The following is a 26,541-nucleotide window of genomic DNA, read 5'->3' as shown; positions in this document are numbered from 1 at the left end:
CAGTTCAAAATGGATTAAGCATTGGGTCTATTCCAGTTCAAAATGGATTAAGCAATGGGTCTATTCCAGTTCAAAATGGATTAAGCATTGGGTCTATTCCAGTTCAAAATGGATTAACCATTGGGTCTATTCCAGTTCAAAATGGATTAAGCAATGGGTCTATTCCAGTTCAAAATGGATTAAGCATTGGGTCTATTCCAGTTCAAAATGGATTAAGCATTGGGTCTATTCCAGTTCAAAATGGATTAAGCATTGGGTCTATTCCAGTTCAAAATGGATTAAGCATTGGGTCTATTCCAGTTCAAAATGGATTAAGCATTGGGTCTATTCCAGTTCAAAATGGATTAAGCATTGGGTCTATTCCAGTTCAAAATGGATTAAGCATTGGGTCTATTCCAGTTCAAAATGGATTAAGCATTGGGTCTATTCCAGTTCAAAATGGATTAAGCATTGGCTCTATTCCAGTTCAAAATGGATTAAGCATTGGCTCTATTCCAGTTCCAAATGGATTAAGCATTGGGTCTATTCCAGTACAAAATGGATTAAGCACTGGGTCTATTCCAGTTCAAAATGGATTAAGCAATGGGTCTATTCCAGTTCAATATATGGCTTAAGCATTATATTGTGTCTATTCCAGTTCAAATCCATACATCCCCTATATGGAAGACATGACCTATCTACATAGGGAGAGAGAATTTCAAATGGGGTTACCTGAATGGATGACTCTAAATCTACATCCCCTGTGTGGGAGATTAAGGACATGTCTTCCATAGGGGTTGTGTGAATAGGGGTAGTCATTGTGACGTCAATAATGCCACCATCTTGTCATATGGAAAAGTTTTCCTATGAAAGTCTCTTTAAATAAATTATACTCGACTCCAGTGTGTGCACGCTGTGTGTACAGAAGCATTCGAGGTCAATGCACAATGCATACATTACCACACAACACACTAAGCAGAGCTTTACGGAAGAGGGTATGGTTTTTCCTACGGTACGACAGCATTTTGTAACCAATCAGATTCCTTTTTAGAGAGGAGAATCTGGCAAAGTATTTCGATGAAATACCGTTTGAGCCAAGTCAATCGGACTGACTATTATCAAGTGAGGGCCGTCTATAGCACGCTACTTTAATGACACGGGGTGCATGTCAGTGTATTTCGCCATAAATCGAGTGAGATTTTGGGAATACCTCGCGGTGTTTAGTGCTCCTGTACGACGAGGTCTTTCATCAGATTTCCTACAAAATTGGGGAAAGTAAAGTTGAATATATACATGAGACAATTAAGAGTGAGCCAAAAAATACAAGACTTTCCCTTTATAATAATTGAAGTTGAAAGTGAAAAAGACAATTTTCTCCCATTGCTTAACTGTGGGACCCCTTTTATTTGAGCAAAAGAGACTACTTTTCCATATGGGTACAGAGTGCCTTGTTGCTAAGATCACCGTGTTGATGCATGACTGAAGAGGTGCGTCATGCGCTGCGACTTCTGCATAACCGGGGGCGTATAATGTCTAATGCATGACATGCAGAATGGCAGTATCCACAAGATGGCGGATCCTGCAGAAAAGGCAGATGGCCTCTATTTCAACTGGAAGCACAGTGACTCATCACAAACCTTATATGGAAGAGGGCACACTGAAGTTGACACTTAAGCATGTCTGAAAGGTTGCACATAAAAAATTTCAGGGATTCTGGTTTATATTTTTGTTATTTTTAAAAGCGAATTTGGAATTGGAATTGAAAAACAACAAATCATTACAAAATTGGGCTATTCCAGTTGAAATCCACACCCCACCATGGAAGATACCCAGTTGTCTATTTTATTCAAAACCCATACTTCCTCTGTGGAAGAGTTTAGCTAAATCTTCCACAAGGGTAGTGTGGATTTTAAGTGGAATAGCCCATTTGATACAAATGACTTACCACACAGGTATTTGGGGCATTTGAATACACAGAAAACCCAGTAAAACCATTAATCATTGTGCAAGGATCGAAGACGTACGTGACTCCATTTATCGTATCAATCACACAGCATACAAGATCCTGTTTCAGTATTACTTGCTGTCAAAGAAATAAGCACAAAAAAGTACCATAATTATCATACCAATATTTGACAGATACTTACAGGTTAATACCGTTTTATTCATTCCGTATTATTTGTCAAGAGAGAAATTGGACAAAATCAATGCATGCACGGCATTTTGCACACACGCTGCTATATTTATGCATCAACATTCAGCCCACAGATTTGTCTAATTTCTTGAGATATGCTGTCTTAACCTATCTCATACACGAGAAATTCTGCAATTTTTGCTATTTTTGTAACAAAATCTTCACTAAAAATTTGGGAAAACACAAGCAATATTATTAGTTACCCCCTCTTTGTTCGTGAGAACAAACAGGGGGTTACAATTCTATCCTTTAGTGAACATGAATTTTATTATCTTCCAACTTGTTCGTAAATTTTGCTGAAGGACTTAAGTTTGATAATCTTACTGAAAAGTAGGCCAGTTTCTTCCTTGCTTTTTAACAGTGCAGCCATGTGACGCATGAAGTATCCAAGTGAGTCTTAGGATATCGCGCGAGTCATGTTACGCAGATGCACACACGTTAGGACTACGCATGTAGTACAGGAATTATTACCTGCCTGTATATTAATGAGGAGTACGTAGGTAATACGGATTTTTATCCAAGTGGTGTTTGACCAATGAGATTGCAGAACTCTTATCACCTACAGGATAAAAATGCAACCCCCTTGTTTAGTAAGTAAATCAATACCATGCGATACAAACATGTAAGATGCGGAATGCAACTATACATCAATACACTCCGCATTTTTTTCTAGTGTCTATGCTACATGTGTACTCACAAAATCTCCGATGTTGATAATGATCTCCTCAGTAACAGAGACTTGTCTGTTGGTGGATCCCCATGGTACATTCTGCTGTATCACCTGAAATGGCACTCCCTGATAAGCCCCTCCCACAAGGAGATATTGACAGGTGCCCTGAAAGTCGTAATATTTTCCGTCAAAGGTCACATAGTGAGGGTCACCATATGCACGGCAACAGAATTGAACTGTTGATGAGAAAAATATTGAAATAATATTGAAAGTGTGATGAAAAGATACATGATGTGTGTGGGGTGGGAAGGGTTCAAAGAAAAGAAATAAATGACTTGAAAGTGGTAATATTTGCCGTCAAAGGTCACATAGTGAGGGTCACCATACGCATGGCAACAGAACTGAATTGTTGATGAGAAAAATAATACAGAAAGTGTGATGAAAAGAAGATACAAGATGTGTGTGGGGTGGGAAGGGCTCAAAGAAAAGAAAAAAATGAAAAAAAAAATTTTAGTCCTGCAGAAACCTGTCAAGTTTTGGTAAATGATGTACATGTTTGTTTGGTGATTTTATGTGTATGCATTTTGTTTTCATTTTGGCTTAATTACACTTGACATTATTTTGTGTGTGATATTTTCTGTTTTTAATTTTGTTTAACTCAGCCTGCTTGTAATATTATGAGCCAAGACCTGGCTATTCACACTGCCCTAACCAATGCCTTGGACTGGTGACTTATCCCATTGGTTCAGGATTGAGTTTTAAGAAGCGCACACCTTTAATTGCCTTGTCCGAGTGCAATTTATAGCACACCTCAATTCCTCTTAGGCTAAATTTAAAAAAGTTTGTCTCAAAGCTGTCCAACTCTGTAAAACTAATTCGAAATGCATTTTTTTTTCAAATTTTTGTTACGCCCAAGTTGCTGAAGTATACTGACCTGTCTCACAGTTGTCTCCTGTCCAACCATCTGTACAGTCACATGAGTAGGTACCGTCGGCATTGGTTACACATGTACCACCATTATTACATGGATTATCCGCACATGGATCATCTAGAAAATGAATGATGAATAATAACTAATGACTACTAAACTTTCAAAATGTGTTACATTTTAGAAACACCAAGCTATTTGTGAGGTGGTGTAAGCTGTATAGGCTATAGGGTGATCTAGTCGGCATTTTCTGGAAAAAATGCCGGACTCCATACATAATTTCTACAATGGATGTCTTCATCTGACCTTCGACTTGCAGAAAGGGTAAGTTTTGAAGAACTGAGTCGCTCTGGAGTCAAGAAATAGACGTATTCCCGGACCCTGCTTGAAAGTCAATGAGGGCTATTTACTGGTGTGGACCCTGAAGCTGCCACCCCATGGATATGCCACTGCTTTGAGTGCAGCAACTTGGCACACCCCTCAAGGACATACGCTACAGGAACTGTATACCTACCTGCATGCCAGCAGCATCTCCATCCCATCTCATTCTTACTCTTATCGGTTCTGAAATACAACCAAGCCATACTCCCCGTAATCGTGAATGAAGGCGGATCGCACCCGTCAAACATGTTTACATTTGGTGTTGTTGAATCAAGCGGAAACGGTGGTTCTGATCCCTCACCGGCAAACAAGACATCTTTATTTTCCTCAATCTTAAACGGACTATCACACTTGAAGGTGATTGATGTCGCAGTACTAGTTACGCTAATGAGATAAAGGGCGCTGTGCTCTGACGTGTACGGTTCTGGGTAGTTGATTGATTCAAAACATCCCCAGTCACAGCCAGCTTCAACGCATTCATGAAGAACATCAAACCCTGCAATGACAAGTAAACAAATAGAGTTTAAAAAATCAATATTTATGGCACTGCTCTATTCCAAAGACAATTACACTTCCCATAGTACATTTCTCCCATTTTAATTTACTGTACTGATGTGCTGTCTAGTGCAACATGGGTTGATAGTGATGAAATGTACCCCACTGAACAGAGCACATCCAGATCTTGCAAAAATATGTTCATTTCTTGACTATCGACCCATGTTTAGCCAGTCTATTCTCAAAATGAAAACAAAGGAACCTGTACAAAGTAATGGGAGTGTCATTTGATAAAATGAGGTGATATATCATTTTGCAAAGGATTCTGGGAAGGGTAAGTTATCTTCCCTGGCTCCATTTTTACCCACAAGACCTCAACTCAGCTTAGGAAACAAATGCCATGAAAACTTACATTGCCTTACGGTTTTCCTGTGATCTACTGAAACTCTTAAAAAAAACAATTGTTGTATGTGCATCGCAACTGTACACATGTACAAACACAAATTAACAAAGAAACGCTAAGGGGATGAGTGCTATTGGGCTATTCAATTTGAAATTCACACTCCTCTTGCAGAAGATTAAACTATATAATTGAAGACCGAATTAAAAAGACTAGTTTGCGTCTGACGTCAGGGCAAAGGCGCGGCGTGATTGGTTGCCGACCTGCGCAGTACGGCATTTTTTTTCTGGTTGACAAGAAGTCAGATGCAAACAAGTCTTTTTAATTCGGTCTATAACGGTCTTCAATAATAAAGTATTCAACAGAGGGAGTATGGGTTTCAAATAGAATAGACAATTGGGTAACTTCCATCCAGTTTTGGAAGATATAGGTAAAACCATATTCAGGAGGAGTATGGGTTTGAAAATAATTATCCCTAACCAATTTCATTAAAAAAATATACTCCCTCTGTGGAAGATGGTGGTATGGCAGATTTTCAACGGTGGTAGGCCTATAGCAGATTTGAAATAGAATATTTCAAATTCTCATGATTCACAATAAGATGTGCCACCATATTGTATTCATATTACGCTGACTTTGGATGTGGACTTTTTCTCATGATGCACTGCATATTTTGGCCTCACCTCAGCAAGCTGCTGGAGGTGCATTGTATTGTGATATAAATATGCATAAAATAACAACAAAACCAAGAATGCTACATTTTTGTTCGTAAAAGCTATTAAAAACAAACAAACAAAAGTGTCACTTTAAAGAGGAAGCCCCGTCAGAGCAGTTCGTCTGGGGTGAACCAAACCTGCCTGATTATCAAATTAATCAGTGACAATGTTATCTCTAAAATTTGATGCAATAATATAGCACCTGTCAAATTCAGATAAAACCTTATCACTGATTAATTTGATAACCAGGCAGGTTTGGTTCACCCCAGAACTGCTCTGGCGGGACTTCCTCTTTAATATGTTTCTGTACTTACCATCATCACCAGGACAAATGACATCTGTACACATGATCCATCACCATGGAAACCATCATTGTTGTAACAATTCCAATAGAGATACAGGCCAAAACAGAGAGAAAACAAATGTAAAATACTCATTAAAGAAAATTGGAATTGTAAAAACACTAAACTTTGTGACAAAGTAAGATATGGATGCAAGGATTTCAACATTAGCATATTTTGTGGGTTTGTAATTATAGATGTTTAAGTTTCTTTGGCCTGGGTTGATCAGACTACATCGCATATGGAAGCAAAATCTTTTCTAACGACATAATGGCTATAATACAGGGTGTCCCACAATTCCTGCTACCATTTTGAATGCTCAACTCCACTAGAACCCTCGAAATCATGTTTGATTTTAAGTTGCTATCAGCTTGACAGTAAAGTTACCCCCCCCCCCCATAAAAGCATTTGGGCATATACCGTAAAATGCACCCCTGTCTTCGGCTGTATCACATATAGTGACATATTCGACATTTTTGAGAAAATTGGAACATCAAGTTAGTTTGTTATATTCTACTCTATGTATTCACCATAAACCATGCCTCAAAGTAGCTTAATTAGGACGATATTAATTAATTTAATTATGTTGTATCACATAACATATGCCGATCATCTATACTGCATAAGCCCAGTATGTTGTATCTGCAATTGGAAGAATTTGCCATTTCACATAGTGATGTATTTGCGCGACTTTGTCATTACACAGTAAAATGATTGGTCCTTTTCATATAGTGATGTATTTGCGCAACTGTTTCACATAGTGATGTATTTGCACGGCATATTTGTCATTTAAACAGTGACATTGTCATTCGTCCTTTTCACATAGTGATGTATTTAATTTAATATTTGATATTTTGCAGAATAAGTTATGTTCTGATAGTGACAAGTGAATTACATTGAAAACATGATATATTGCATTACTTTTAACCAGGTTTTAATCGACAATAATGTTTTAATCAAGAGTACAAATGAAATTTTTAATTTTTCTCCAAATTTTGTAAATACATCACTTTGTGATATGGCCGACGATGTGTATGGTTTCCTGACCAAAGGTATTGATAGTATTGTTTTGCACTCTATTTTTCTGACTTTTTCCCACCTTATTTCTCTGGGTTTAACAGTAAGTACTACTACTAGTACTCAGACCTGCCAGGATTTTTTTCATGGGGTTTCATGCTGATTTTCAAAATGTAGCCCTTTCAAAAGATATCTTCATTCTAGTCAACCTATTATACCCCCTCTATAATCGATTTAATGAGCCTATATTTTAGACAAATTTCACACAAATGTAATGATTTGGGGTATATTTATCTATAATTTTGGTCGCAATTTGGCCATTTTTTTACAGACAAATCAGACATTTGACAATTTGGGGGGTTGCATAGCACCCCCTGCACCGAACCTGCTAGTACTACATAAAATCAAAAACTCAAAAACTATTTCTCCGAGTTTAACAGACAGTACTACTACTATTTAATTTGCAGGGGTGTAGATTCTTCATTCTGGCCAAAAGCATACCTTTACCCCCTCTACAATTCAGTGATTTTTGGAGCCTATATTTTACACAAATTTCACAGAAAGTTCATAATTTGGGGTATATTTATCTAAATTTTGACATAATTTCATAATTTGGGGTATATTTATCTAAATTTTGACATTTTGGGCAAAATGTTGCTATTTTTTAGAGATAAAGCAGCGTTGCACCCCCACCCCCTGGCTACGGATCTGCTAGTACTACATATAACATTGCAATTGAGATTCTTCTGAACATTTCTGCAGTACTATCCAATTGAACCATTTTATTGGAATTTGAATGCATGTATAACAATAAAGAACACCTACTTAAAGTGCCTGGGGCAATGTACACCCATAATATTCATCTTTTTTCAGGTCTGCTAACTTTCTTTTATTTTGAGAAACAACTAGTATTAACCTAATTTTGACCAATCCCACATCATGGACTATTGCACACAAAAATGTCATTCCTCAAAACCAAAAGGCCATGAAAACAGAAAATAAACAGATAATACTCCAGTAGCCCTAAACAAAAGAGATTTGTATTCCCCTTTTCAACTGACCCCGAAATATGAATAAATGGGTTCACCTTCAATTTTGAATTTTCACATCTGGTATAAATTAAATACACAATTGTTTTGCCTGTTTGTATTTTGTACTGCACAACTCTGGTATATTAAAAATTCAAATATGCTTCACGGTTGAATAATTAAACGATGTCATTGTGGTTCATTATTTGGGACAGCCATAAAGGATGTACAGTAATAATTGAATTCAAGTAATTATTTACATTTTAATTAATTTAATTTAATTTAAATTAAATTACATCAAATTTAACTAATTAATTCAATCTAGTTTATATACAATTTTAATCTAGTTTATATAAAATGTTAATTAAAAGAAATGTTCAAAATGAACAATTAAAATCCAGTAGGTAAATGTTATTTTGGTTCACTATTTTTGGCCATTCTGTTTAAAATCCACACTCCCCCTGTGGAAGATTTTGGAAATGTCTTCAACAAAGGGAGTATGAATTTTAAATGGAATGAACACATTGGGCAGCTCCATTTGAATTTCATACACCCACTGAGAAAGATTCAATCCAAATCTTCCACTGAGGGAGGGTGTGTTTCAAATGGAGCTGCTAATGTGTTCATTCCGTTTTAAATTCATACTCCCCCTGTGAAAGACATTTCTAAAATTTTCCACAGGGGTAGTGTGGATTTTAAATAGAATAGCCCAATCCTTCTATTGTACACACTTTCATTTGCAGAATATCATCAAACTTTTGGTTTGTTTCTTAAACAATGTTTTAAATATCTATTTTGAAATATTCATTTTCATGAAATGAAGCTAAAATATGAACAATTCTGTAATAACTAGCATCTCTTTTCATGTCAGATTTCTGAATATGAAAACTTATGTTATAGGCCCTACAGGTGTACTGACTTGTCAAATAGACCTTTCCCAGTAAATCATGCATGCTATACTATATTATGCAAAGGCCAAACATGACAAAGGATTGTTTGTTGTTTGTCCATATTCAGCACACTATAACTTTGGTGCTAATTACACCCTGAACAATTGCAAAAATATTGCATTCAAAATATGCTGAAAATTTAATATAACTGTTTTGTGCTTGAGTGGCCAAGCTCAAAGTTCATGGGTAAGTATCATTTGACCAAATACTAGCCAAAGGTAACAATTTTGAAATAGAGCTAGAGAGGCAGGCCAAAACAGGGAAGAAAATACAATTTGTCTCTCAGTATAACCAAGGGCATTTCGTGATCCACATCATGATCCCCCCACTTTTCTCAAAAAAAGTTTGAAACTGAAAACCTCTGGCGACATAATGTTTATGTTCAAAAAATTCTTGCAGATTAATTCGTTTAGCAAAGATATCGTGAAATTTGAATTTCGTTCTGGTATACCAGAATGAAATTACAACACATTGTCTATGGAGCAGTGTAATACTAATAACCATGCATAACTCGCAAACGCAAAATCGGAATCAACTGAAATTTTGGGAATGAGCTTTTTTCGTGGATATCTGCTGAAAAATATCATAATAACAGGATGGTAGGATCACGAAATACTCCTTTAAATGACATTTGATCACTCTGAGGAACTTTTTGTTTTTATAAAGATGCTGCAGAACCTATAATGGTTCTGTAAAGGGTTGTTACATTTTCAGAAACCTTTTTGAGGGCTTGAGTGCAACATTCTCTCAGGAAGACACTTTAGAACCCTGTTCAACCCTAAAGTGTAAAAGCGCATAACTTTGGAAGCAAGTATGCTATGGATAAAGACATTAATATGAGTTCATAATTTGTAAATGCTCGCAACTGCTTCAATTTCCTTTAGCCCAGTTGGTTTATCTGAATGGGTGACTCCATTTGAAATGAGGCTCTTTTGTTTCAGAGGCTTCATGCTCAACATTGTATAACTACTTTTTTTGAAAAGAAAACAGTTCGTATCATCTAAGATGTTATTTTCTTGTATGTATTCAATCAATAATTCTATGCGGAAAATATTGTTGATTTATCATTCTTCTAATTTTTTCACCCATTTGTTAAGTATGTTAAATGGAGTTAAGCTTTTATAACAATTTTAAAAGCTTGGAGGGATATTCCAAATCCAAAAAAAAATACTAAAATTTTTTTTATAATTTTTTGAAAAAAAAAAATTGGTGAGGTCTAGATCTGATGAGTGGGCGGTAGAGGACAAACAAGCACCTTTTTTTTGGCCTTAATTCACGGATGTAAGTAACCCTGAAGAAAAAATATGGAAAATTGGGGGGAAAGCGCATAAATTCGGGCTAAAAAGCCCCAAAATGGGCTGAAAATAAACAAAATTGCGAAATTGGGACTACAAAAAACCTGAATTCTGTAAAAATACAGAAAACTTACATCCCTGTTAATTTTAACAAAATTTTTGCCAAATAGGATGCTTTTTATTAAATATTCCATGTACCGGTACATTTGGCTATTCCAGTTGAAATCCATTCACCCCCTATGGAAGACATGACTTTAATCTTCCACACAGGGAGTGCAAATTTCAAATGGGGTTACCTGAATGGGTGACCCTATTTGAAATCTACACCCACTGCATGGGTGGAAGATGAATGTCATGTCTTCCATTCATTGTATGAATTTCAAGTCTTCCATTCATTGTATGAATTTCAATGGAATAGCACATTTTTGGCATTTTTCTTTTATTTATTCCGTACACCAAAGTTCAGTTCACCTTTAATGTGGCAATCCCGTTTATTGTCCTCAAATCCATACACCTTTATGGTATATAAAATGTCATGGTTAAATGCATTCTATAAAAAAATATACCTTAAAGTACAATAATTTATATATAATCATTCAAACAAATATTTTCTTCTCAGCTTTTTGTTAAATTTCACTAAATTTGCATTATATAAGTCAGTGCTAGTACATGTAGTAGTACTGCAATACTTCAGCTTGTTTCATGGACTAGACCAAATAGTTGTGAGTATGATGGTCACTATAACAACTATTTGAAGGTAAAATCTGAATAAGGCCAAAAAAATAATATTTATATGCTTGCCCTCCACCAACCAACCCAAAATTTTCCAAAATCAGGGTCGACCCTTAACAGAAAAATGGGTTTATTTTAGTTTTTAGTTTATAATTTAATGTTTTTTTATTGCTTTTTCAGTGCCTAAATTATTTCAAAGCTACATTTGGCCAACAACATTTTTCTTAAGAAGACAATCATTACTGTAAACCCATTATAACATTTATAACTATCCATTCATGCATCATTGGTGTCTTGTGCCTGTAAGTATGAAGTTGTTCAATTTATATAGTGTATCTTGCGTATTGAAGGTCTGAAGTGAAGTATCTTTCCACATGACCAATGTTCATTGCCTACAGGCCTATACAGTTGTGAATGTAAAAAATATATTTTTCCGATCGACCGACCCACCCCAAAAATCCCACTGGAGGGCAAGCAATTTTTTTTTTCTTGGCCTAATCTCAAAAGCTACAGTGACCAAAATGTGCAAATAAGTAAATACTCTTTTATTCAAGTCATGTCACACGTAACATCAGGAAAATAATTTATTTCAGATGAGTAGAAAGTTAATCTATCATTTGAATCTTCATTTTTTCTCTCTAATTTGGGAACCGGTTATTTGCAGTTTAAATCGGTCATCAAAGGTCCTGCTCATTTTGAGTTACAATTTATAAGGAATTTTATCAGTGATCCATGATAAATATTTTGAAATATGTAGAAGAAGCATGAAAATTAGGCCTAAAATTGTTTGTTATCGGTCGGCATTTTTTGATTATTATTATTATTTACACACACATTTTAAGCTGTAAATTGCGTACGATAAAGGCTTTGGAATATTTTTTCTTTTAATTTCTTTTATTTTTTTGCAAAAAAATAGAAGAAAAAAAAAGTCTAGGGTCTGGCCTATTTTTAGGGTCGGTTGGGTTACGCCAATCAAATTTTTTTAGGCCTTAGTGTAATTGAAAAATTTTTTATCAATAAAATTCCTATTACCGTAGATATTTTTTTGCCCATATGCAAAATATTTGACAAAAAGGAGAAAACAGCTATATGAGTGAGCGGTTATCCATATAAATTAGTTTAATAAATTCTAATCAGAGGTCCCTCCAGCTCAAAATAACAAGACAAAATTGTCCTAACCCTAATCCTATCCCTAACACTAACTCTAACCCTAATCTTAACATAATAATGCCCTAAACCCTAACTTTAACCCTTTTTGAACTAATGACCCTTCATACAAACGGGCTGTTCTCAAGAAAATACAGTCGGGTCAATTAAGGTATTTATTTATTTTTGTAATTGAATTTTTAATTGGAATAAAAAGGTCAGTATTTCTTATGGATCTGTAAGTCAAACACTTTTTGTTATGTATAGGATAATGGCCAAGGATTAGAGCGTGAGTGGGTACGAAGGGCTGAACAGCGGAGCGGCGAAGCCATTCTTACCCACTCACGCTCTAATCCGCCGCCATTAACCGACTTAATACACACCTATGACGTCGGCGCTATTGTTTTACCGCTCCATTATTTTTCACGAATGGAGTGTTATTGAAATAGGTTGCTCTTTACAAATTGATCAATTACTCATTGATGCCGGACAATACACTAATATAATGATCGTACTAAATTTTAGGTGCGAGTGCAAAAATAGTCCGACTCAGCTTTATGTAAAATTTCTATAGAAATACCCATCATATCACGATCCAGGTGTTTAGTTCAAATCATCCGTAACCACCTTCTTGAATTATAAAGATTTAAAATGTTTGTTACACAAATTGAATAAACGTAGATTCAGTAAAATCATTAAAGTGATTAGACCATCAATAGTTCTTTATGCCCACTTCTAATGTATTAACTGGTGAAGTAGTTGCGTTAGGTCTCTATTTTGCATAATAAGGAAAATTGGCAAAAAGGTCATATAGCATGTATAGGCTCATATGAAATGGTCATTACAGTTGTCAACCTCAAGAAAACTACACCTATCGCTATACCTGAGCAATGATACTCTTCTCTGTGAATCGAGTTTACGATTTTGGAACAACCATGCAATTATGGACACTATTGTTTATCTTGGATAATTTTGTGATGGAATCATTCCGAGGATATATATCGTTGATTAGCAGCAGAAGGACCAAAATCAGGTACGAAAAGGTACGAAAATTTTAAATGTACTACAACACATTTTACCTAGGCCTATTATTGTCCTTGAACTTTGTCGGCAAAAAACAAAACAAACTTCGCCGCCTTCGACGCGAAATAAAAGCCACCTCAACTTCCAGTCCCCGTTCCGAAATCAAATGGAGCGTCCCTAACATTGTAATATTTAATTACCGTAAAATGGGGGTAACTTCGGTAAGTGGGGTAACTTTGGTCGTTCTTTTTTTTTCTTTATACGGTCATCTTCCGTACAGCAATATTGTTTTTAGTTATATTTGGTCTCAATTTGTTAAGAAATATATTTGGAAGAAGTCGCTCATGTCCAATTTCTTTGAAAGTTACGAAAATATTGGCATTTTTGACCAAAATGAGCATTTTTTACATTTTTTTCAGACAAAATAAAAATCGATATTTGTGAGCAAGGATGCGTGCTTGCTTAATTTTGCATGGGGACAAATGTCACAAAAAACAAAACCTTGCCCATATACAGCGAAGATCAATTTTTTTCATTTTCGTTTCTTCATGGAATGTAATACTCTGACCAAAGTTGCCCCAAATGCGGGGTAACTTTGGTCAGGCTATTTTCAACCCCTAGGGCACCCTTTCAAAATTATTCAAAAATCTTTTTCAACTTCAAGGTGTAGAAGGAACCCTAACGTCATAAAAAGAGATAATTAGAAATATATTTGGTTTTGTTTGGAAGCAGTGGTTTAAAAACTCTGAAAAGTGCCCAAAGTTACCCGTTTTACGGTATCGGATAGGCCTACTGATCGATGTAAGTAAATATTCAAGCATGCCAAAATACCATCAGATGAAACATCAGATATACTAATGACAAATAAAAATTATACAGAAAATAGACCTACTGTGGCTTTTATCATTATTAAACATGCCCGAAGAGAACGATTTGAAAATAAACAGATTCATAGGCCTAAATACATTGATACAGAATGTGTATTATGTATATGTAGCAATGTTGCCCAAAATATGACAAATTATATGTAGGGCCTAAGCCACTGAAAACGTATAAAAATATAAAGAAGGAAAAAAAATGTTATAAAAAACAGTAAGCGTAGAAAGAAAGGTCCAAATGAATAAAAGTAAAGGCCTACGAAGTAAAGCCTAAGTGAGGGTAAAACACATCTTGCATAATAAGTACAACGTACTTAGCCAACAATTTAACCTGCCCGTTTTGATCTTGACTTACTTTTCACAGATTGCATTGTAAGGGCTCGGATAGCGGCGTTTTTACGTATTTTGTTTGTGGCACCTAAGAGCAAATCAGACACATCCTTCTGATATCAAATAATTTAGATTTTTATTAAATTAGCGATACAATACACATTTTAAGGCAAATTATTAAAATTGATATTTTTGAAATTTAACAGTCCTCAAAGTAAATTGTATAAATCTAACGATATGCAGTAAATAGTAGGAAGTTGGGTTGAACAGCCGTCAATCATATGAAAATTGTGACCTTCATTATTAAAGATATAGATTTTTTCCTCAAAACACTAAAAAATGTAGGTCTTTTTGGAAACAAATGTTTAAGTTCTATATGAAAGGTCAAATTTTCAATTGAGTCGGCTTTTCATCCCAGCTACATAGGCCTATAGTTTAATTACATATCATTAGATTTATAAAGTTTACTCGAGGACTGTTAAATTTGGAAAAATATAAAAAATATGAAATTTTAATAATTTGTATTATATCGCGAATTTCACAAAATCAAAATTATTATTATTATTAGATATAGGGACAATCCTCGTATTCAGCATGCAATTCGATATGTCTGATGTGCTCTCAGGTCCCATGACAATACTGTGCAAATGTTGCTATCCGCTTCCTCAATTTATTGTATTAATGAAAATCATTTTCTTCTTGTTTTTCAGTATCATTGTTTTGCATGAATGAAGTGATGATAACAATACCGCACTTTTCGCAAATACTTGCTTTTCAAAAGTGCAATTGATATTAACACTACATTAAGTAAATGCCAATACTTTTTCCCTGAAAAGTATTTGCTTTTCAGAGAAAGAGAAAGGCATTTACGAATGGCGTGTTATTGTGATCATCGCTCCATTCGTGGAAAATAATGGAGCGGTAAAACAATAGCGCGACGTCATAGGTGTGTATTAAACCTATATAGTAACCAATATTATGCGACAATAAACTGTATAGCACTCTATGGATGAGTGATCAACTTTTTAATATCAATATTGTTGTGAGAAACTTTTGCCTGCACACGCCATTCATAGGGTGACTGACTCATGAATGCAAACTTATTATTGTGTGTGAACGTGTCACAACTGACAGCGTGTGATATTTGCTAACTTCAATGGCAACAATTCCATTGATGAATTTCTATACACACGTATCTTCCTATTCAGCACAGCCAATTATAATCTACACTGAATCAAGAAATTAGAAATCAAACATTAAACTTGCTATAGCGTGTCTAGTTTCAAGTTGACAGTAACGCCATGTTGGATTACCCAGTGGCATATTAGAATTGGTGTGTTTACACAACTACATTTGGTTCTACACATTTGAATAGGCCTACGCCCTCGGAATAAGGTTAACGCGCGATGCTAATCTGCCACTGCGAAATCCAACATGGCAACTTGAGATGAGACATACTATATAATCTGTTCCAGCTACCATGTGATGATGTGACTTCATAGGCCTACATATATATTGTTTATAGTGGTAATCTTGAAAGGAGAGGCAGTATGCATATATGTTTAGTCTACTTATATGCATGTAGCTAGCACTACAATATCAATATATTTGATTTATTTACGAAACAAAAATCGTCCACCTATCTTTTGGGCTATTCCAATTAAATTTCACACTCCCCCTATGAAAGACATGACCTTAATCTCCCACACAGGGGATGTAGATTTCAAATGGAGTCGCCCATTCAGGTAATCCCATTTGAAATTCACACTCTCTGTGTGGAAGATTAATGTAATTTCTTTCATAAGGGGTGTATGGATTTCAGATGGAACAGCCCACTTACAGCTGAGCTGATGTTACTATTATAATGGAGATTGTTAACGTTTGAAAGTCAGAAGGGCTTATCACTATGGACCACAATGGCCTCATCCCAATGCCATAGTTCACTAACCTCAATTAAACAATCATAGTGCCAAATTTGACCTCAAGTTGCAGAGTATAAGTTTTTGTGCCAAAATTTTCAAAGTTTTTCATTTTCAATGAATGTATAAATAAATGTATTGGGATTAAAGAACTGTGCCATGATAGATGAGCATGTTGTGGGTCCTAGTGTATCAGCCTACTACTGACAGGTCATGGTCAAATTCCCAACCATATCCTACTGAACTGCTAAAAACAACAAAAACAAGCAAGCAAACCAAACTTGTATCAACAAACACCCACTTTAAAGTTACTTTATATGCCCAATTAAGGCATATAATTTGGTCCATACAACGTCAGAATTGGGTAAACTGCTATTGGGTAAATATATGTGAGTTGGGTAAAATTGATGTTACCCAGTGTTTGTGTAAACTTTCACAGGAAAATCCAGTTTACTATTGGGTAAACAGTGAAACATCACAGAATGTTTATTCCAACTTTTTGATGGTAGGTATTGAAATGACACATATAGAAGTAGTGAATAAGGATACAATTTATCCAATCATGTAGTAAAATAATTGGCCAACACCAGTGGGCAATATATTACCCAACAAAATGGTAAGTTTTTTAAATCTCATATTGCACCTTGCGGTTGGGTAAAACTTAACCAAGTTGGGGTGGGGGGGCAAATATTGTTCTTGCCCCTATTCCCCCTACCTTTGAGGCAAACCCCATAATTACATAAATTTCCACTTTTTGCTGAAATGTTGCGCAAAAAATGTTGATTTCCACCCCCCCCCTCCAACAGCCCTGAAAAAAATTCCTGGTGCCGCCACTGGTGGCACGATATGTATTATATACCCGAGTGGTTACGGTTATGGTTACCTATCATTCAAACATTAAAAAGAGATAAAGATGTTTAATTTGCACTCACCTTGATCACAAAATTGTCCTGAGAAACCGCTATGACAGACACATCCCCCAAATGTACCATCTTCTTTAGTCACACAGTTTCCATTGACACACGGGTCTGGATTATTGCATCCTGGACCTACATGGGATTTTTGGAATCAAAATAGGTTACAGGCTATGTATTATTACTTCGTCAATTCAAATGTGGTTAACCCCATGGGCATTATACTGGCCGAATTAGCGGCTTCTAAGAACTATTTTGATTGGTTACAAAGAGGGTTATATTATGTATTGAGCCAATCAGAGATATGGTAAGAATTGTCAGTTGGACTGAAGGAATTAAGCTTAAAATTTGTAAGGGATTTAAAAGCTTTATTTTGATTGGTTATTCAGATGATTATATCATGTAATTAACCAATCAGGAGCAATGTAAGAAAGGTAGTAATGCTCATGGGGTTAACAGTGATGCCAACGCCATGCCTTAGGCACACAATTGGGCTACTTGGCGATCACTTCCTGCTACTCAAAAAAGCATGTTGCTACTTGCATAAAATTCAAATACTTTTGAAAGTGTCAGGTCGCAGCAGTAATTTGACGTATTTTCCTTTCAATTTAGCCAGTTTATAAAGGTTTTGAGTCTTTGATGCTCCAAATTGCAATTACAACAGGTTTTGTGACCATTTATTGATCAGTCAGTAACTTCTCAACAAGTACTGGAAGTTTTAAAGTCAAGTGCTTTTCCGCCCAATTGGGTGATTTGCGTTCTAAATTCGGGTAAATCCACCCAAATATCTGGTATTGTGCATGCGCTTTTTTGGAAGCTTAAAAATTGGGCTACTTGAGAATCCTTGAGCTGAGCCTTGTCGCTGAAAAGTTTTGGCAACACTAGAGCTTTCAATCCTACAAAGATCTTTATCAAAGGCCGAGTGATGTTGTTTGTTTACATCTAAGGAACAGGAAAAAGGTCTATAGTAATGTACATGTATGGTGATCAAAGATTCAGACTGTCCATGGCTTGTATAGTAATAATAACTTACCAATATCACATAATGTCCCTGTCCAACCCTCAACACAATCATTACATTGTACAAATGAGCCGTCTGCAGCGTCAAATTGACAGGTTCCTTGAATACATGGGTTGGGAAAACAACCAATTCCTAGAAAATATACAACACACAAACCAAATAGAATAGAAAATAAAACTAAAACAGTCCACACTCAGAATAATCCTGTGCGCAATGCTATAGAGGTAGGTCATTGTGCCCGGGGGGGTACTCAAGTTTGGTTTTGGTAGGGACGTGCCGCTGAGATTTTGGAAGTAGACCCATAAATATACCAATTTTTCAAGAAATTTGGAACCATTGATATACCAAAAGTCAAAATTTTCGGCCGAATTTACCTAAAATTGTCTTAGTTTTTACAAATTTTCCCAAAATTTTGGAAATTTTGGCTAGATTAAGGAAAAATTGGGCTGTTTTCCGAAAAAATTTAGAAAATTTTAAAAAATGGACCCATTCATATACCAAAATAGGCATTGAAAAAGGGGTCATTGATATACCAGAAGGCTGAAAATGCTACCCATGTTTATGCACGTCCCGTATGGTCATTTGTACTGAGTACCCCCGGGTCATTGTGCGTCAACACCACCATCTTGTGGGTATGGAGTGTCTTGCTGCTAACATCACCGCGTTGACTGAAGAGGTGCTTCACGCGCTGCGACTTCCACGTAATCGGGGGCGTAATGTGTAACGCATGACATGTTATAACACTTGCAATGCATGACATGCAGAACTGCAGTACCCACAAGATGGCGGATCCTGCAGAAAAGGCTGACGTCCTCTATTCTAACTCAACCATGTCGGATTGTCTTGATAGGGACAAAAATAGGGTTACCTCTGGCATTTAAATTGTCAGAAGCCTGAATGATAAATGGTATTTTTATGCTTGAGCATTAGCACACGTACATTATCAGCACAATTGCACCTTTTCTAGTAAAAGTCCCATTTAGCAATTTGCTCAACCAGACTAATACACAAAAATCCATCAAAATTCATTTTTTTGCATATTTGGAACAAGTAATAGCATTGATGTACTGAAATGGACAAATAAAAAACATGAAAGCAATCTGATAAAACAAGATTGGACATCAGAAGAATGATAGAATATCACACCCCATTTTTTCTTATATTGCACAACAAGGCTGTTGAATTCTGCAGTGTACAGGGCTAGCAGTAGACACCAAAGATAGCATTTTACACTTACACAGAATAATAGAATATCACTCCCCATTTTTTCTTATATTGCACAACAAGGCTGTTGAATTCTGAAGTGTACGGCGCTAGCAGTAGACACTGAAGATAGCATTTCACTCTTTCAGAGCTGGTTATTTATACGTTTTATGCAATAGACATGAAATTATTGTAATCAAAACGGCCTATGTATAATTGTTGATCGTTTGGTTACTCTCTAAATGTACACCGAGTGAAAGAGAAATAAAAATTCCTTTAAAAAAGGAATGGGGGCACCCAATGGGAGTATGATGTGATGTGCTGAAATCCAGCGGGGGCACTCTCACTTTGGCCGTGACGCGTATGTAGGGCTATTAAGGAGGCACACAGGATCACTAATTATCCATTATTATTCACCTCATAACTCGAAAACTATTCATGTAAAGTATATAAAAGTATACATTTTTTGTTTTTTTTTGAGCTCATAAATCCATTTAAAATGTCAGTTTTGGGTCAAAAAGTACAATTTTCGAGAAAATCCCAAAAAACGGCTTTTTTGTTTATAAATTTTTGGTCCGCCATAAAAAAATTATTTTAAAAGCAAAAACTCTAAAGCATGAATTTTATTAATTTAGACAAATAAATCTAGAAAGAGTTTTTTTATTTTTTCGAAATTTTGCTTAGTTTTTAAAATATAGGCAAAAATCAGTAAAAACGTGTGACCCATGTTCACATTTTTGAATCATGGGTGATAAAAAAAGTTCTAGGCCCTAATTTAAAAAAATGAAAAAACACTATCTAGATTTTGGCCATATCTAAACGTTTGACTTAAAAACTTACCTCAGTGATGCTTCATTTAGACGCTATGGCGGACCAAAAATGGTTAAAAGTGGTCAAAAGTGAACTTGCGAAAATCGCGATTTAGAAAAATACAGCGGATTTTAGGTCCATTTTTGAAGATTATTCCATATATAATCCGGTGATTTGTGACGTTTGGTCAAGTTAGAAAATGAGAAGGGGCGTCCTACTGCAGCAGATTGGCATTTTTTTGGTGATTTAGAAGGTAAAATATACAATATAACAAAATTATCCGTGCACATTCGGCAGATGTTTATCCACATGGTGTAGCCATTTTATTTACTGCAGTCTTGTTTCCATGGTGTAACAGAGCTTCCGGCAAGGCCGCGGCGTCGCGTCGGCGTTTGAGTAGCGACAGTAGCGCGCGGACAGACAGACAGGTTCTGCGAATAAGTTGCACAGTGCATGGTCGTGTTGCCGCGAACGAAACCATGATTATTTAATTACAATTTTGTCCTGTTCCGTATAAAAAAAAGATCATGCTCTGTATTAAAATTTGCGGACATCAGAACATTAAAATTAGCATAGAATAACTGACAAGCAATTATTTTAGCAGATAATCAGGAAGTTTTATGAAATGAAGAATAAATTGAGACATAATCATGATAAATGCGATGTTTTTAATTGATCGATTTTGGTGATTTTCTTTTCTTTTTTTTTTCTTATTCCGATATTCAATATTGTTTTCAATCAAATAAACGTGTAAAAAATGGGGTAAAAGTTGTAATATGTCTTGAATAAACTTCTTGTAAAACGGACAAAAAGTAGGCCTAGGCTATTATATGTTAAACAGGCAAAACACGGAGAGGTCACAAGAAAACTGAAAAACACAGAAATTTACATAGCCTAACAAAACCGAATTTCAAAAGTAGAAAACGGAACACTTATGGCTTTAAATTAGAGTGTGGTTTATGCAGTACCGTATATAGGCATCACTGATCATGCATGCTATAAAGAGCGTTTTAAAACACTGCATGAAAACATTCACGAAAATTGCTTTAAAGCAGTTTACCTTTTAAAGTATGCAGAAAACATTATAAACGTGAAAGTTGAAAGCCAGACAAACATTGCAAATAAAAAGGCATTCGGCCAAAACATTCACAAAAAGTGTTCACAATCATGGTAGGCCTACAGGCCTACTAATGGAAATGTAGTTAAAATTGGTTATGAAAAAAGCACGATTATATTTCTCGTTTGAAATTATGCTTTCATAAACGCGTGCTCGCTATGCCGATTTCAAATATCGACATTTTTGACATAGAGTTGTAGGCCTATGCCTAGATGGTCGATATGATGTATTGAAATGTCAACGTTTTTGACATTGCGTTAATGGTCAATCAGGAGTTGAGAACGTTTGAAAACGAATCTTAAATCCGTGTTTTAATAACACTTTGAAACATTATTCAGGGCCTTAGGTATCTAATATAGGCCTACCGGTAGTAACTGCTTGCCTATTTTTTATGGTCTTCAAAATGAAGACGAGACTGAACGACCGAAGAGGCTCCTGAACCAAGGCTGGGACTGCATAAAATATAAGCTAATATAATAGGCCTATATTCTTGTCCAACTATACCAACTTGGTAAATCAAATAACAACAATGAAATGAATGAATGAATGAATGAATGAAATAAAACAAATTTTTAAACATAAAATAATAAGCCTATAATGATGTACTATAATACGGGTTAAGTCTAGCCTACTAGCAAAATATTTAGGGCCCTACGTTTTCTATCGTATCTGCCAGATTGCGTCATCATTACAGGGCTTCTTACGGGTAACTACTTCTTACAGATAAATTTCATCTTTTCAAGTTCAGAATGAAACTTGAAAAACAAAACAAAAACAAACAAAAAATTCACTATTATGTTCATATAAAAAACCTATAATTTATACCACTATATCAGCACTTTTTTGGCGAAATTTATCGAGTAGGCCTACTGATTCTGGGACGGTGGTTGTCTGTCGGCCTGCAGTTTCGTAATGCAATGGTGCAAGCTTTACCTACCTTGGAAGAGATCAATACGATAAAATACGGTAGTGATCGCGATTGGCGACAGCGCCTCAATCAGTAATCACCTCGCCCATCCAGTTTACCATGTGTGCGTGTCTTTGCTAGCTGTACGCCGCAGTACGCGTTACGAGAATGCGATCTATTGCGGGATAATTTATTTGCTTTTGAATTTTGACGAATTTTTAATGAAAAAGGGTCTTTAAAATAGCTTTTCTTATGGTTCAAATTTTAAGATTTCTTTAAAATCTATTAATGACAAGATAAAATACGGTTTGAAGATGACATTAGTGATGAAAACTCAATTTTGGCTGTGTAACACTTCAGTGATCCTGTGTGCATCCTTAAGACCCCCTTTTTTACCCTCGCTGTCACCCAAAGACCCCGTTACCTGCACATGCTCTGTCACCTAAAGACCCCATATTTTTCCTTTAGAATTGTCACCCAAAGACCTAGACCCTAATATTTCCATCTGAACAGCAACAAGCCGTCTCTCACTGATTTTCGAGGCTTATTTTGGCTCTCACCCAAAGACCCCATTAAAAAAGGTCATATTCTCACCCAATGCCCCCCTAATTTAGATCCAAACGGTCTCTCTCTCACCCAATGATCCCATATTTTGTACACTGATTTTTGCTCTCACAGGAGCTCACAGAATGCCAAAAATCATGCTCTCAGGCTTGCAATGACCCCATATTTTTTTATATTTTGCTCTCACCGGATGCCCCTTACTGGTATTGAAGTGACACCCCGGGGCTAAAATGTAACCGTTTGGATACAATTTTTTTCTTTAAAACAATAATGTAACATTAGCATAGTAAGCAAAGAAAGATTAGGAAAAGTAAAGCATATTTATTGCAGTGAGAGAGGTGTAAAATTAAAATCGTACTGCATGGGATGGAAGAGGGTTGGTTTCAAATAAAAAGGAATAAAGATCTTATCATTTCGGTTACTATTGTTAGGAAATCATGTTGTGGAAGGTTGTTGGAGCAGAATTATTTTATTTAGAATATATATAGGTTTGCTTCTTAAGGATTGTTTTCCATATTATGATATAACTGTCGGTTGTAATACCTGACAATATTGCATGCCTGGTTATTGATTTAACGGCAAGTCGCCACGGATATTTTAAGAGCATTTGAACTTGTTTTGTGGATAATTTTGTATTTCAAACAAAGATGACAAGTATATAGGGCCTATGCACAGGATTTTAAGGATTTTTGTAAAGGTAAATTGTTTTAAATAACACTTGCAACAAATGTCAATTGCAACTACCACGCTAGATTTTTCAGGGATAAGAGAACATCCCTGTTTTTTGTTGTTTGGGTTTTTTTTTTAAATAAGAAATCATGTTTATCAATGAAGTTCCTCATTCCTTGATCAACAAAGCAGCTTTTTGGATCAATGCCGCATCAAATCAAATCATGTCGCTCTTCACCTGGATCATATGCCTACTCTGCGATCGTAATAGCGCCATCTCTTCAAAAGCGTTTTTAAAAGACATAAAGGCGTTTTTATTAATTTCGTATTTCAAGCGTTAATTCCCGCTGTATATAGAACTACTTTACCTACATTCAATGCATATTAGTAAACAGTAATAAAATCAAAATCAAAACCAAGCAAGTTGTGTTTAAAGCTGGGCATACTTCTAAGCAAAATTGCGAAGTAAATCGAGCAAGACCGATATTTGAAGCTTTTTACAAAGTCATGTTAAATATAAGGGGCCCGCCGTGGGCGCCCCAAAAAAAAAGTGAGAGAGTGCAATGGAGGACAACTCCTTTTTGAGTGGAAAAGTTTCACTCTAAAAGGATTGAAAAAAGTAGTCTGAATCCTCTCAAAAGAGGGAATATTGCCTGAAGAAAATGTACTTTCTTTCATTTTCTTTCGTTTTCCACTCAAAAATGGGTCTTCCTTCGTTCAACTCCTTGAAAGAGTGGAAATTCACTCTTTTACATTGAGAGAGTATGCACGCAGTTAGACAGAAAATCTCTTGAATGGGCCTTTCAGTTTTAAGCTGAATTTATACTCGATCGCTGAGCGATTGCGATGCACCGCTTGTGGAAAGCGATGTGCAATCGCCAAATTTTGCAATGCATCGTTTGTCGCTTTTGCATTTATACTTATCATGGCAATAGCGATTGCAGACAACAGTTAAAATATTCTAAATGCCACAAAATACATTTTTAGAACATCCATTACTGTCAATAATTATTGTTTTGAATTACCGTAACACCGAAAGTTAATAATAGAGAAAGGTAAATTAATTAGAAAAATAATTAGATCCAGTTGATAGGAAATGATTAGTTGATGTATTTACCTGTCAAGCGATATTGCTCGAAAGTTGAGATTTCTTCAACTTGCAAAAGCGACATTGTTTTGCCTCAGTGATTTGTATCGATTGATCGGCCTAACGTTCTGAAAACGGATAAACACTGAGCATGCGTGAGAATTGCATTTCTGCAAAAGCGATCAAGTATAAATTCAGCTTTCTTCTTCTTCTTCTCTTCTTCCTTATAAGTGCCTCCCTCATATGTATGAGTATTGTCGCACTGCGTACAGACAAGCTGTACTTATTTTTTACTCTGGAACCTAGAGTAGATGAGTGTATTTTGAAGTACAGTCAACATGACGGGATGATCCCCTGCTCTTTTCGAATAGCCTGTGACGTTCTTTAACGTGCACACTACATTAATGTGAGAAAATATGCATGTACACGGGACCGACAGCTTAAAGTGCCCTCCGAAGCACTAAGCAAGTAGAGTGAAGTGTCTTGCTCAAGGACACAAAGAGCCGGACCTGGGATTCGAACCCTTGACCCTTGGGTTCACAGTCCTATGCCTTAACCGCTAGGCCACGCTCTCCCCTTAATCTACTTAATCTTACCTATTTCACACAAGGATCCTGCCCGATCAGCTGTACAATCACAGTAGTCAAAGTTCCCATTGTTTTTTGCCACGCATTGTCCTCCATTTTGGCAATTTATATCTGCACAACCCTGGGCTGCAAGAAAACAAGTATTTATTTAAAAACCTGAATGAAACAGTCACATCTTGCATGTTAGTCATGACTCTATGAAGATGCCAATGAGCGAAAAAAAATTTAAAGGTCTATAACCTGATGGACAGCCTCATCCCCCTGATTTTTCTCATTGTTAATGAGTTTTTGGTATCATATAACGATGTATTTCTGGCAAAATTGTGAAAAAACAATTGATTTGTGGTTATTACCATCTTTTCCTTATATGTAACATGATCTGGTCCATGGTAGCCAAAGGAGGCATTTTTGAAAATTGAGTTACTATAAATATTACCTTGTAGTTAGGCTATCATATACTGAAAACACCAAAGGTCTAGCATGCTTGGTTCTAAAGTTATGAGGTTTTGTGATGTGTATTTTCTTATGTATTTTATTGTTTATTACTCCATATTTTTGCCTTTATCTCCGTTTCAAATTTGTCGCCTTTGGCCACCATGGACCAGATTGTGTCACATATGTGATCAGCACAGATTACGATTACACCGCTGCAAGTATGCAGACCCGCTGATTGCCGGTCCCAGTTGCCGGTGCTGATTAATATGGCTATAATTATATTGTATGGTAATTAAGAAAACTGAAACAATACATAATTATATTTGGCTATTAACCAATGAAATGTCGTTATTCATGTCTTCTGAATGATCAGGGTAACCTCTTCAGTATCTTGTACTGATCTCCAAGAAGGCCCTGCACTTAATTACAAAATATATAATACTTTATAAATGATATAGAGTAATCAAAACAAAACTTACATTACTTTCTAATGTGTTATGTGACCTTCACTAACAGATTCCTATTGGGGCTACCTCCACAAGAACACCATCACCAAGTCTTGGCTGGTACTGTGCAGTACCAGGGGAGTACCAGAGTAAGTACCAGTGCAGTACCACTATATTCTGTGTGTACCAGCCCGGTATACCTTGGCAATGGTGTACCTGTGCAGGCGGCTCCAATAGGAATTAAACTTGTTCAGGAATCTCCCTATCACCCTCCCGATTATTTGTGACGTGTCATGTCAAAAGGAGACACTTTTGGGCAGGTTATAAATTTTGAGGTTTTTACATATTTATATTTTGCT

General features: G+C 35.9%; 1 protein-coding gene across 1 annotated transcript in view; it reads right to left on the bottom strand.

The window, feature by feature from the left end:
* The window catches only part of LOC140159973 (uncharacterized), a 161,872-nt gene that overhangs the window by 38,381 nt on the left and 96,950 nt on the right, over nucleotides 1–26,541 (bottom strand). The window contains exons 16-23 of the mRNA XM_072183240.1: nucleotides 25,311–25,427; nucleotides 18,370–18,489; nucleotides 17,355–17,471; nucleotides 6,078–6,101; nucleotides 4,286–4,648; nucleotides 3,778–3,891; nucleotides 2,871–3,079; nucleotides 1,925–2,062 (exon numbers count right to left, since the gene is read on the bottom strand). Coding sequence (XP_072039341.1) covers nucleotides 1,925–2,062; nucleotides 2,871–3,079; nucleotides 3,778–3,891; nucleotides 4,286–4,648; nucleotides 6,078–6,101; nucleotides 17,355–17,471; nucleotides 18,370–18,489; nucleotides 25,311–25,427 — 1,202 coding nt within the window. The remainder of the gene's footprint in view (nucleotides 1–1,924; nucleotides 2,063–2,870; nucleotides 3,080–3,777; nucleotides 3,892–4,285; nucleotides 4,649–6,077; nucleotides 6,102–17,354; nucleotides 17,472–18,369; nucleotides 18,490–25,310; nucleotides 25,428–26,541) is intronic.

Source organism: Amphiura filiformis, chromosome 9 (assembly GCF_039555335.1).
Source record: "Amphiura filiformis chromosome 9, Afil_fr2py, whole genome shotgun sequence".
NCBI classification, from domain to species: Eukaryota; Metazoa; Echinodermata; class Ophiuroidea; order Amphilepidida; family Amphiuridae; genus Amphiura; species Amphiura filiformis.
This window is presented reverse-complemented; position numbering and strand designations above follow the sequence as displayed.